The 13,417-nt window shown below is 40.8% G+C and overlaps 1 gene segment (V, D, J or C); it reads right to left on the reverse strand.

Annotated features, from left to right (window-relative positions):
* Positions 1-10,245: 10,245 nt before the first annotated feature.
* On the reverse strand, positions 10,246-10,970 carry LOC122113430. The segment is given in 2 exon segments: positions 10,246-10,721; positions 10,902-10,970. Coding segments are annotated over 2 exon segments (528 nt in total).
* Positions 10,971-13,417: the final 2,447 nt, after the last annotated feature.

The raw sequence follows: 13,417 nt of genomic DNA on the forward strand, positions 1-13,417 counted from the left end.
TATTCCATCCTGTAATGTTTTCAGAGTGTCTGCTTTGACTTCAAGGTCTTTGATCCATTTGAAGTTGATACTGTTGCAGGGTGATATATAAGGATCTAGCTTTAGTTTTCTACATGTAGTTAACCAATTTTGTCAGCACCATTTACTGAAGAGGCTGTCTTTCTGCCATTCTATTGTTTTAGCTCCCTTATCAAAGATTAGATGGCTGTAGGTCTGTACATTCATTTCTGGGTTTTCAATTCTATTCCATTGGTCCTGAGGTCTGTTCTTATGCCAAGACCAAGCTGTTTTGATTACTATGGCTTTATAGTAGAGTTTGAAATTTGGTATTGATATTCCTCCAGCAGTGTTCTTTCCGTTGAGGAGCATTTTTGCTATTCGGGGTCTTTTATTGTTCCATATGAATTTTTGGATTGCCTCTTCTACTTTCTTGAAGAATGAGCTTGGAATTTTGATAGGTATTGCGTTGAATTTGTAGATAGCCTTGGGAAGTATTGCCATTTTCACGATGTTAATCTTTCCAATCCAGGAGCATGGGAGGTTTTGCCATTTTTTAAGTTCTGTGTTGATTTCCTTTTTCAAGATTTTAAAGTTTTCATCATAGAGGTCCTTCACTTCTTTGGTTAAGTTAATTCCTAGGTATTGTATTTTTTGTTGGGCTATTACAAATGGAGTTGGTTTCCTAATTTCAGCCACACTTTTCTCATTGTTGGCAAACAGAAAAGCCATTGATTTTAGGGGGTTAATTTTATACCCTGCTACTTTGCCAAAGTTTTGTATCAGCTTGAGTAATTTGGGAATGGAGTCCATGGGATTCTTTAAGTACAAGATCATGTCATCTGCAAAGAGGGAGAGTTTTATTTCTTCTTTCCCTATTTGGATCCCCTTTATGTCTGCATCTTGTCTTATTGCTGTAGCTAGGCATTCTAATACTAGATTGATGAGAAGTGGAGAGAGTGGACATTCTTGTCTTGTTCCTGAGTTAAGAGGAAATGGCTTTAGTTTTTCACCATTAAGTATAATGTTGGCTGTAGGTTTGTCATATACAGCCTTTATTGTATTGAGGAATGTTCCATGGATTCCTAATTTTTCCAAAACCTTCATCATAAAGGGGTGTTGGATCTTGTCGAATGCTTTTTCTGCATCTATTGAGATAACTATGTGGTTCTTATTCTTGCTCCTGTTGATGTGATGAATAATATTAATTGACTTGCATATATTGAACCATGTTGTGTGATTTTTTGGATAAATTGTTGAAGTCTGTTGACCAAAATTTTGTTGAGAAGTTTTGCATCAATGTTCATCAAAGAAATGGGTCTATAGTTCTCTTTCTTTGATGAGTCCCTGCCTGGTTTTGGGATGAGGGTTATGATGGCTTCATAGAATGTGTTCGGTAGTGAACTTTCTCTTTCAATTTCATTGAAGAGTTGGAGGAGTATTGGTGTGAGCTCTGCTTTGAAGGCCTTGTAGAATTCTGCTGTAAAACCATCTGGTCCTGGACTTTTCTTAGCTGGAAGGTCTCTTATTGCTGTTTCTATTTCAATGCTTGATATGGGCCTGTTAAGCTGGTTTAACTTATCTTGGTTTAGTTTTGGCATGTCAATATTTGCTAGGAAAAGGTCCATTTCTGTCAAGTTCTCAAACTTATTAGCATAAAGTTTTGAGAAGTATTCCCTTATAATGTTTTGAATCTTGGTTGTTTCCGTGGTGATGTTTCCAATCTCATCTCTGAGTTTATTTATTTGGGTGTGTTCTCTTCTTTTTCTGATAAGATTTGCTAAGGGTCTGTCAATTTTGTTAATTTTTTCAAAGAACCAACTCTTTGTTTTGTTGATTCTTTCTATAGTTTTTTTGGATTCTAATTCATTTAATTCTGATTTAATTTTAATTATTTCTTTCCATCTATTGGATTGGGGTTTATCTTGCTGTTCTTTTTCAAGGAGGTTTAGATGTGTCATTAAATTGTTGTTTTCAGATCTTTCCAATTTGTTGATGTAGGAGCTCAGAGCTATAAACTTGCCTCTGAGTACTGCTTTTTCTGTGTCCTAGAGGAGCTGGTAATTTGTGTGTTCATTTTTGTTGAATAGCATAAACATTTGAATTTCCTTTCTAATCTCTTCCATGACCCACCCGTGACTCAGCAGTGTGTTGTTCAGCCTCCATGTGTTACTGGACTTTCTTTGATGGCTTTTGGTGTTGAGTTCTAATTTTATTCCCTTGTGGTCAGAGAGAATGCAAGGCATAACTTCAATGTTTCTGAATTTAGACAAGTTTGCTTTGTGGCCTAAAATGTGGTCTATTTTAGAAAGTGTTCCATGTACTGCTGAGAAAAACGTGTATTCTGATGCTGCTGGGTGAAATGTTCGGTAGATATCTGTTAAATGTAGTCCAAGTTTCCTTTCTTGACTACTGTGTCACACATTTACACAAACTGGAACTGCATAGTGGAAGCTCAGTGGTCCAAGACTGTTCCACAGTCAAACAGCAGAGCTCAGTTTTGGGGGGGTTTCATTATAACAGTTTCTCCTCACTCAGCAACTGGACCAGCAAGAATGGGCAGGTAGAGAATTCTCACGAGGAAGTGAGGAAATGGAATTTCTTTCTATATACCCCCATTTACTAGCTGTTTCATAGTGGCATTTTGAATATCCTTTCTATCATTGTAAACTGAACATCATCTGTCTTTTACAATGTTTATTCGAGAAAATTGCTTTGGAGGGCTATGTGAACTGTGGAGTAGTATAATAGTGGCGTGAAATTGCATAGCATCTTGGACATCCAATACCATTTCATGTCTATCTGTGTGAACCAGTGTTTGTGAGGTCACTCTAACCAGCTTCTAGGCTTCTTCAGAAGCAGAAACAAATATTCAGGATGTTATCTTTCCTGGTCCATCCTTCTCTAACATAAATGATGGATAGTAGATCACTAAATCAATAGAAAATGAAATAAAATAAACTCCAGTCTGAGCATGAGTTAGCAGAATTGTCTATTAGGAAGATCTATTTATTTTATTGGATAAATGGATCATTTGTAATAAAATAAATAATTTGTATCCAAATTACAGCAGACCCTTGACATCTGCAAATCTTTGGTTTCAAGCAGATTGTCATTGTGGAACAACATAAATTCTCAGGCTGCATAGAGTTCAGCATTGTGGATGCTTGGTTCATCTTCATTACTATGCTACCATGACATTGGAGATGTTTGGGGACACTATTTAAATACATGAAACAGATTTTTACAAAATTAAGGGCAGGGAAACACTCAACAGATCACACAATAATTAAACAGTGCATGTGGGGTTATGTTCTTCAGTGCTGAGAACTTTTTGGCATCTACTGAGCTGCATAAGATATATGTAGTAATTTTAAATTTCCAGTTCCATATTTTCTTTTGTGGTTTTTAGTTAATCATTTTTATTCTGCTTAATCAAAACACTTCATAGTAAGTTTACCTTGCTGTCTATCTTCATACAGGAAACACGCATCCACAAACATACACACAGAAACACACACACATTATCCCACATATTCACTCAACTTACCATTTTGGAGATGCCAGAGTGATTTGTTAATATATTAAACCAAAGCATGTTATTGAATACCTTGAAGGATTCTGAATTAAGTCATTCTCATTCCAAGTGTACTTTCTAAATTCCAGTTTCCAATAGAATTGGCTACAAAATTCATGGACTCAATGCAAAATGAATTTTGGGGTCCTTATTCAGGAGCAGAGAATGTATCACTAAGTAAAAGAATAACACTCCTTATAAAACACAATATTTATACTGACCCATAAGTAACAAAACAGATGCAGAATGCAAAAGATTAGCATTAGAAATATATATAAAATCGCATTGTCTTTTGAAAATGATATGATGATTTCATTATAAGACTTCTCTGGCTCGCATTTCTGTAATTTGATGTTGAAGGTTTTCACAAATAACCTTGTTCGCAGTTCATTTTCAAAAAGATATCAGGTTCCCATCATCAATTCAATATTGGAATCTGAAGGTTTGATCATTCTTAATTAGAAAAATGATGCACAAGGTATTGGAGCTCTTTTATATGAAGTATACATTTTATATGCTATGATAATATAAAATATTAATGATAAATGATAAAAATATTTGAAACAAAGTATTTAACAATAAACCTGCCTCATGCCTGCAATCCTTGCTGCTCAGGAGTCTGAGGTCTGAGTGTCATAGTTCAAAGCCAGCTAGGGCAGGAAAGTCTAGGGGATTATCATTTCCAATTAGCCACCAAAGAGCCAAAGTGAAGCTATTGTTCAAGTGGTAGAGCTTTCATCTAGAGAAAAAGGTTAAGAGACTGCATCCAAGCCAAGATTCTAGGTACCACTACAGCCATAACTAAATAAGTAAATAAAAATTAAACAAGGTAAATTCACACAGGTTTATTTTAATGTTTCTTATAATACATTCTTGAAACTTCACAAGAAAAGAATGTTCTCTATCAAACTGCTATTTTTATTACCAATAATTTATGTCTGTTATCAGGCACTCTGTTGTGCTATATGATATCTATTTTCAAGATTGAAAGTTGAAGCTTTTGTAAAGAGTCACACAGAATCACACAGAATGCTTTATTGCAATGCCTACCTATGTGCTTTCATGTTGCAGTAATGTAATAATGATACTTACTGATCTCCAGTTTGAGTTTACACCAAACACAGAGACTGGTCCACACAACTGCTCAGCTCTTTGATTACACCCTATATCCTTGAACTAGAGCTTGCCATTGCTTCTGTCCTCAAGCCTGTAAATCTTCTCTGCTCATGAACCTGTTCAATCTTCTTGTCCAACTTCACTTATAAAAATGAAGACAAATCATTCAAGGATAAAGTAGTATTTCAAGACAGCATTAGAGGAACAGTATTAATTAAAGGCCCTTCCTGAAAGCTGGACCCTGGGACAGCACAAATCACAAGCCAGGAAGCTAACCCTGCCTGCTCCCACCTTCACTGGGATTGTCCATTTCTCTTCCTTGTAATTTTTAGGGCTGTATCCTTCCTTCTCTTGCACATTACATTAACGTTAATGAAGAGAAAGGTTTAAGGAGTTCTTCCTTATAAGGGGCTGTTAAGAAAAGACAGAATGGATATTTTTCAGTGTTACATCACTGAAATCACACTATATAAATTTACCAAAAGGTATTATTTACATTCTGAAATGCTCTAAAAGGCTCACTCAGAGTACAAGCTCTGGTTTTGGATCCAGCACTCATAACTAGAAACCGCGCTGGGAAGTCACCTTCACTCTGCAATCCTTAGTATCTTCCTGTGCAAAGTGGTGAAATATTGTCAGTACATAAATAATGCATATAATCACCTAGAATCCTAACATTTGATGACAGGAAATTTTCTTTCAGTGTATCTGTTATGGGCCTATATTTGAAGAAAAATCTGAATATAAAATGTGTATGTGTGTTTATGTAAACTTTCCATTGTTTTGTTTCTTGGAAAATTAAAAAGAACTGTAATGAATTGAAAACTAGAGTATATTTTTCTATTTTTTGGCATATATTAAAAATGAACTGTAATGAGTTGGATCACTAGAGTATACACACACAAACAAAAAACATACAGATACACACACACACACACACACACACACACACACACACACACACACACACATATTCAGTGCTAGTACTGGGGCTTGAAGCCAGGGCCTGAGTGTGGCCCCTTGAGTTTAGGTTAGCCTTCTACCACTTGAACTAGAGTTTCACTTCTGGCTCTTTGGTGGCTAACTGGAGGTGAGTTTTGTTGCAGACCCTGCTGGCAATGTGTGATCAAATGTTTCCTGCCATTGACCTCAACCCTCTGGGCTGCAAGTACTTCCCCTTTTATTTTATTTTGTTCTTCTTGGCTTTGTGCCTGGCGCTTATCTGGGAGAGTATGGTAGACAAAGATTGTTTGAATGAGGAAGGATACCTACTGTCTGCACATGTTGGCATGGTGGGTCCTGAAACAATGTGATGCAAGCATTTGAGAAACATAGAAAGTCTATATAGCTGAGGCTTTTGTTGAAATAAACAGAGTTGTGCTTTCAACCTTCTCCTCTCCTTCATCAATCCCCTAGCCCCGGGGGAGGCCCTGCTCGCGTTGCAGCTGGGCTGTGGCAACTGGCACCTAAACAGGGACCCGAGGAAATCACAGTGAGGGCTTCTGGAGCACAGAAGTATCAAGGTAAGGGAAACACGAAGTGCAGTAGCGGAAAAGGAAAGGAGACATAATATGGGGCGGAGGTGGGATGGGGGGCAGAGCAAAGAAAGGCGATTGTTTCTGATGGCCTTCTTAGCCCTTGTAAGGCAAAAGGGCTGCAAGATTAGTCCAAAGGACTAGAGGAATTTTTTGAGGTTGTGGAGAATCTCTGTCCCTGGTTCCCGGATGAGAGAGCAGTGGATTTGGCTATCTGGCAAAAGGTGGGTCAAGATTTTAAAAATCAGATTAAATTTACAGGAAAACATGCTATCCCCCCTCAGACATTTCATATTTAGAATATGAGTCAAGAGAGTCTTGACTCCAATCACCAGATCAAAATTGTTTCTATAAGATCCTTGTCTTAGGAAAAAAATAAAGAGACCTTCCTTTGTACATCAGATGTGGAAGGAGAGGACTGTCAGTCCGAGTGTTGGAATTTCAGAAGCATTGAAAGTCTGTGTCAGGTTTTCAACACTCTCAGTAAAGAAGACAAAGACCCTCCAGGGTAGCGGCCCTACCCCAGCCCCAGCCCTGTGAGAGCTGTCTTCTTCTCTGTGATAAAAGAGGAATGCAATTACCACAGCTGTTAATTCAGACTCTACCACCTATGTCTGCAGCCCAAAAGGCTATACTGACTGCTAAGGAGTGGCATGAGGATACTGGGGACTTCCAACTTTTTCCTGTTTTACAAGACTGAGGCCAACAGCAGAGAGGATGTATTTGGAAGGAGATCTTCATCCAGTTGCCGTTCCTACATGGTTCTGGGGTACTTTGCCACCTAGGACCGTAGGGCTGGTGTTGAGCAGTCAAGCTGAACTATGAAAGGACTGGTTGATTACCCAGGTGTCATTGATAATGATTATACAGGAGAGATTAAAATTATGGCTGGGTTGAAAAAACGAACCTTGCTTGTGCCTGCCCATACTCCCATTGCTCAATTGATTTTGCTTTTTTTAGTTCCTCTTCCTAATAAATCTCTTCAGTCTAACCAGGGAAATAGAGGCTTTGGCTTCAAAGATAAAGCCTTTTGGCTTCAGAGAATTGGGCAAGAGCGACCTGAGTTAGAACTCAGATAAGAGGGACACTTTTTTATAGACACCAAAGCTGATGTTTCTGTTGTATGTGGCCTATACTGGCCTCCCTCCTGGGCAAAAGAAGATATCCTCACCCTGCACAGGCATGTCCAAAGTTACTCAAAAAAGTTCTGCTGTGCTCAAGTGGCTGACCAAGGAAGGTTATTTGGGCATCTTTTTCAACCTTTTGTTCTATCTGACCTTCCAGTAAATTTGTGGGGCTCAGATGGGTGCTTATATCCACAGTCCCAGCCCAGTTGTTACTCAACAAATGCTTAATCAAGGATATGATGGATGTCAGGTCTGGGACCACAAGGAAAAGGAAGGTTGGAAACTTACCAGCCTGTTGCAAACCCAAATGGACAGGGCTTGGGTTTTCCACAGGGCCACTGATAATGGCAGCTTTACATGCAGAATCAATATGTTGGAAGACCTCAACTCTTGTATGGGTAGATCAGTGGCCCTTGCCTAAGGAAAAACTTGAAGCTGCCAAGGTTCTGGTTCATGAGCAATTGAAACAAGACAATATTAAGCCTTCCACTAGTTCCTGGAATACCCCTATCTTTGTTATTAAAAAGAAATCAGGGAAATGGAGACTTCTCCAGGACTTGCAAGAAGCTAATAGTGCTATGTCCCCTGTGGGTGCCTTGCAACCTGGCTTTCCCTCACTAAGAACTATTCCCTTATTCCAGTGGTCAAGAGATAGTTGAAGGGGCCAGAAGGGCTCTCACACCGGAAACCCTATTTGTGGCTATGCTAGCATTACTACCCTGTGCCCAAATTTCAGCTGAGGTATGCTGACCCTATTTGCCTGACTCCCCCCATTGCCTGCCCAGTGTCATGGGAGGAACTATCCATGAGAGTGTATACTAATGCCACAGGCTCTTTGGGGGAGAGTCAGCTGAATTTCTGGAGCCATATTCTAGGACAATAGAATGGACTGGGCTGTTAGCTCACCTATTTGCATACATGGATGTGTTAGTGTGGTAGAACATACATGTGTAGTAAGGTTTTCAGGGGTAGATTATGGCTCTGAGTTCTTCTGGAAGAAAAAGGTGTATGGATGGAAAAAGATGGAGCTTATGTATAACACTAATAGAGTTGCTTTGGCAGGAGATGGTGTGCGCCCCGATGGATTCCACTATGCCAGGAATTTCCTGCAGGTGCTGCTGATCAACCACCATGGAGAGCCTATGAATTCAACATCTTGTTTACTGTTCCAGTGGTGGGAGTTCCCCACTATGCATTGCAGGACTAGTCTCAGAGGAGTGATGTGATCAACAGTGTTTTGTCAGCTATGCTCTTGGTCAACCCACATGGACAAGCTCACCCTGACATCTGGAGACTGGCTACTGCCTTAAGGCCCACTTGGACTAATACCTCTCACCTTCCCGTACCACTGTTCTAGAGATCTATTCCGCTCCATGGATTTGTATCATTTACTGTGCAAGCTTGTGTTATGCATCCATACATGCTGGTGGTTGGGCAGGGTGTCGTGGTTAAGGATGGGGAGGCATTTCATGCCTCTTGCCAAAATAATTGTGTTCTTACTAACTATATAAGTAATTCTGGACATTTTGGAGCACATACAGTGTTTGTTACAATACAACTCCTTATGTTGCCTGTTAAGGTGATGGAACCATGGTATAATGATTCTGGGCTTCAGTTTGCTATTGAGGTTCAAAAGGCTCTTAGCTGCTCCCACAAATTTTTGGAAATATTGGTTGCCAGCATTATTGCTACCATAACTCTGATTGCCAGTGCTGTGGCCCTAACCCAAACCATATATACAGCACAACATGTTAATCATGTTAATACTTTGGCTCAAAATGTTTCTAGTGTCCTTGGGACCCAAGTATGAGTGGGGAAAAAGATGGCAGAACATCTAAATGCTTTGGAAACAGCCATGATATATATTAATAATCAGGTATAACTGCTGAAGACTCAGTTAAAAATGACATTCCATGCTATTTATCAGTACATTTGCTACCCCTTTTAAACATGATGGAAATGTGACTTGGCCAATATCCAGCATCATATTCAAGGAATTTGGGACCATGATAATTTGAGCTTTGATATTATGCAGCTTCAGGGGCAGATATTTGATATTGGCCACTCCACCCTAAAGGTAGCAGAGCCTGAAGACTTGGCTGCATCAGTTCTTCATTCCCTGCAGGGATTCACTCTGGAAATGTGTTACAACACTCCTTTTGGTATTTCTTGGACATTTTGCTCTTTGTTGTTTTGATGTTACTTTCTCTGCAATTCTTCCTAAGATGTATGATCCACTCCTTTACCCAGGTCCAGGATATATATAGTTGCTCAATTTAAAAAATAAAATAGGGGGAAATGTTGCAGAAGCTGAGGTGCCAGGAGCTGGCAACGTGTGAGCAAAACCTCCCGGACATTGACTCCAACCCTCTGGGCTGCAAGTACTTTGCCCTTATATTTAAGGAAGTGTTTTTCTTGGTTTTGGGCCTGGGGGCTTGTATGGGAGAGTATGGTAGACAAAGATAGTTTGAAATAGAATGAGGAAGGATGTGTACTGTCCACCCTTGTTGGTGCGTGGGTCCTGAAACAATGTGATGCAAGCATTTTACAAATATAGAAAGTGTATATAGCTGAGGCTTTTGCTGAAATAAACAAAGTTTGCTTTCAGCCTTCTCTCCACCTCCATCAGTCCCTTTGACCCCGCGGAGCCCTTGTTCGTGCTATGGCTGGACCCTGGCAGTCTCACGAACTTGTTCGGCAGGCTAAATCGATGGTGCTCAGATCTCATCGTCTTAAGTAACAAGGATTATAGGTGTGTGCCACTGGGTCCTGGATAATCATCTATTTTTAAAAAGTGTTCCATAACAGTAATTCCTGTGTAATTGATGAAGTCTGTTAGGAGACCTGTTTTCCCATTACTTTCAGTCACTGGTTCCATGAGGGATTTTTCTTATCAAAGAATTCCCGGATGGTAAATGGCACAAATCAAATGAATGACAGTCCTGAGATCAGAAGAGCTGACAGCGACTCCAGGTGGATCAGGAACCCACAGCTGGGGAATGCTGCTGTGCACCCTCCCTGAGGCAGAGGCTGGGGCTGCAGCCCAGCTGCACTTTGGGGCCAGGCTGCAGGGTGTCTGGGAGCACTGTGCCTCTGCTGCACACAGGTAGGTGCCCGAGTCTTCCAGCTGGGAGGCAGAGATGTGCAGGCTGCTGTAGCGTTCCTTGGAATCCAGTGTTGACTGCAGCCTTCCCTTCTGCTTTGTTCCTGGAGTCATGAAGAATAGGCTGAGGAGGCCGCCGCCAGGATTCTGTCGGAACCACTGCACATTGTACACCGTGGTAGAGAAATTGCACCTCAGGGTCGAGCTGGCTCCATCCTGGAGCCTCTGGACTGAAGGGCTCTGCTCCACCTGCAGCCCTCTCAACCCTGGTGGAAAGAGAACAGCAGGCACAGATGGTGTCACAGGGAAATCACCAAGGCAGCTGCCAAGCCTGAGGACACCCCAGGAAATGCCCAGGATGGGGAACACAGCATAGGAGCTTTGTGGCAGCTGTCCCCTGTCAGCTCTGGAGCTCCCTGACCCTGCTTGTGATGGCCCCAACTCACAGCAAATCTGCACCCACAGAAGTCCCAGAGCAGCCCCCAGCCTCCTCCCCATGGCTCCTGGAATGTTTGCTGGGGTGATTTACCCAGCTCTGGAGGCAGCCAAGTCGTCAGCTCACACACACTTCTTTCCACAGGCAACAGGTTCCACCTGACTCACCAGAGCCAGTCAACTCTGAGCTCTGCCCTTCATCTAACAGGAAACCAGCCTCACTGCCTGAAGATACACAGCAGCCCCTGCTGTGAGGGCAGTGTAAGGGTCCCAGTCAGAGCTTCCAATGTGTGAGGAGGAAAGGATTGGTTTTATCTTGACAGAGTCCACCTAGAGAGAAGCTTGTGGGGAAGGCTGTGTGCTGGAGGTTGATGCCTCAGGGAAGGACCTCTGGCTCTACTGTGTTGAGTAGGGCCTTGAGGAGTTACAGAAATAGCAATCCCATTCCTTTAATACAAGCTTGCCAGAGAAGTTGAGAAATAATTCACATGAAAATCCTGAAAAAGGACAGTTTTGATAACATGCAATGTGCCTTAATATAAACACAGTTGTGTAAAATTACCAGGACACTGACTGCACAGAAATTGTTTCAACATTGGTTTGGCTGATTAAGAGAAAATAGGACAGACATAAGCTGTTCTGATTTCCTTCTCTCGTCTTCTCTCTCTCTTTGTTTTTTTCAGTCTGGTTGTGGGGCCTGAACTCTGGGCTTGGGCACTGTCCCTCAGCTCTTCAGCTCAAGGCTAGTGCTCTACCACTTGAGCCACAGCGCCACTTCTGGCTTTTTTCTTTTTTGCTTATGTAGTGCTGAGGAATCGAACTCAGGGTCTCAGGCATGCAAGGTAAGCGCTCTACCACTGAGCCACCTTCCCAGCCCTCCTCTTCTCTTTTCTGTCCAGCCCTTTCTCCTACTATCTGCAGGCCACACAGCAACTCTGCCCAGGCCTCACACAACCTCACTGAAGCCAAGACCACGTTCATCATCTGGAGAACTGCATGCTGTGTTCTCCCACAGATGTGACATGAGTCTTCTTTTACTTTCAGGGCTGGAGTTCTTAGTGACCCTCACAGATTAAGCAAGTTTGTGGGCTCTTACTGTTGTAGCAGAATGGGAAAGAAAGTCTTCTTGATAGTTGTTTATTATGTCTAGCCTCTCTGTACTGGCTGAAAGTCTCAACCAATCCAACTTCCTTTAGAATTAAGCGCTCTAACAATTTTTTCCCATTATCTTTAACTGGTTGTACAAATTCATCTTGACAGTTCCTAGGTATAACACATCTTGATCAATATAAACGTTTTAGTAATTCTTCCCATCTCTTCCAACTCCATCTGTTACCTCAAGTTACATAGTTTCATTGTCATATACGCACATTGACAAGTATGACTACATTTTCCCACTTTCCTTCCACCATTGTCTTTCCTGCTTCCCTTTGACATCACACCCTCAAATTCTGCAACACAATTCTCAGATTTGTGGTGTTCATTTTGTTACACAGTAAGTTAATTGCTTGAAGGAGTTACACCATTGGAATCTGCATATACCAGCTGTCCTTTAGTTAATTTGTTTATATATAGATATGATCCTATATGTATCTACATATAGTTTTAATTGTAATCTAACTTTTTCAAATGGGAGAAAACAAGCAACCTTAGTTTCTTTCAACCTGAATTATTATATTTAACATAATTTTTTCTAGGTCCATCTATTTCCTTGCAAATAATGTATGAACTAATCCACTAACTCTCAGGCCTATCTGATTTACCCATAATCTCAGTCTTTACACTTGTGATAGAGACAAGTGGGAGCTGTAATATTAATAAATACTAGAGGTAAAATATGTAAAAATCAGGTATCCTCACACCTCTGGATACTGTTTCCTTCAGTAAAAGTCAATCACTTCATCAACATAGAACAAAGTTGATTTTTGAGAGAGTAATATTTCTCCTCATTTCCAATGACTTTTCAGTTACCTGTTTTGGGGCAAACATCAGAAAATTTTAACCTGTGTTTGCTAAGGATTTCACAATGAAGTTCTCAGAAACTTAGTACTATAAACAAGTTTGCATTCTGTATTTCATTTTAATCACACTCTGGTCATAAATGCCACATTAGAGACCAGCATCTGATCTTTAGGTTTGAACTCTTGAATATTTTCCTCTTTACTTTAACTGGCATCTGGATGATTGACAAGTTACTGGATCATTCCCTAGGGCCCTGATTGCCCTGATTGCCCTGATTATAGTATCTCTCACTGTCAGAAACCTCTTTCGTTTTTTGTCATTGTGGGGCCTGAACTCTCGGCCTGAGAGCTTTCCCTCAGCTCTTCAGCTCAAGGCTAGAGCTCTACCACTTGAGCCACAGTATCACTTTTTCTATTTATGTGGTGTTGAGGAATCGACCCCATGGCCTCATGCATGCAAGGCAATCACTATACAACTGAGCCACCTTCCCAGCCCCAGAAACCCTTTTCTGTGAACATTAACAATAAGGCAATATTAACAAAAGAAAAGGGAGATATTCTCAACA

Source organism: Dipodomys spectabilis, unplaced genomic scaffold (assembly GCF_019054845.1).
Source record: "Dipodomys spectabilis isolate Male_0828 unplaced genomic scaffold, ASM1905484v1 ptg000097l, whole genome shotgun sequence".
Taxonomy (NCBI): Eukaryota; Metazoa; Chordata; class Mammalia; order Rodentia; family Heteromyidae; genus Dipodomys; species Dipodomys spectabilis.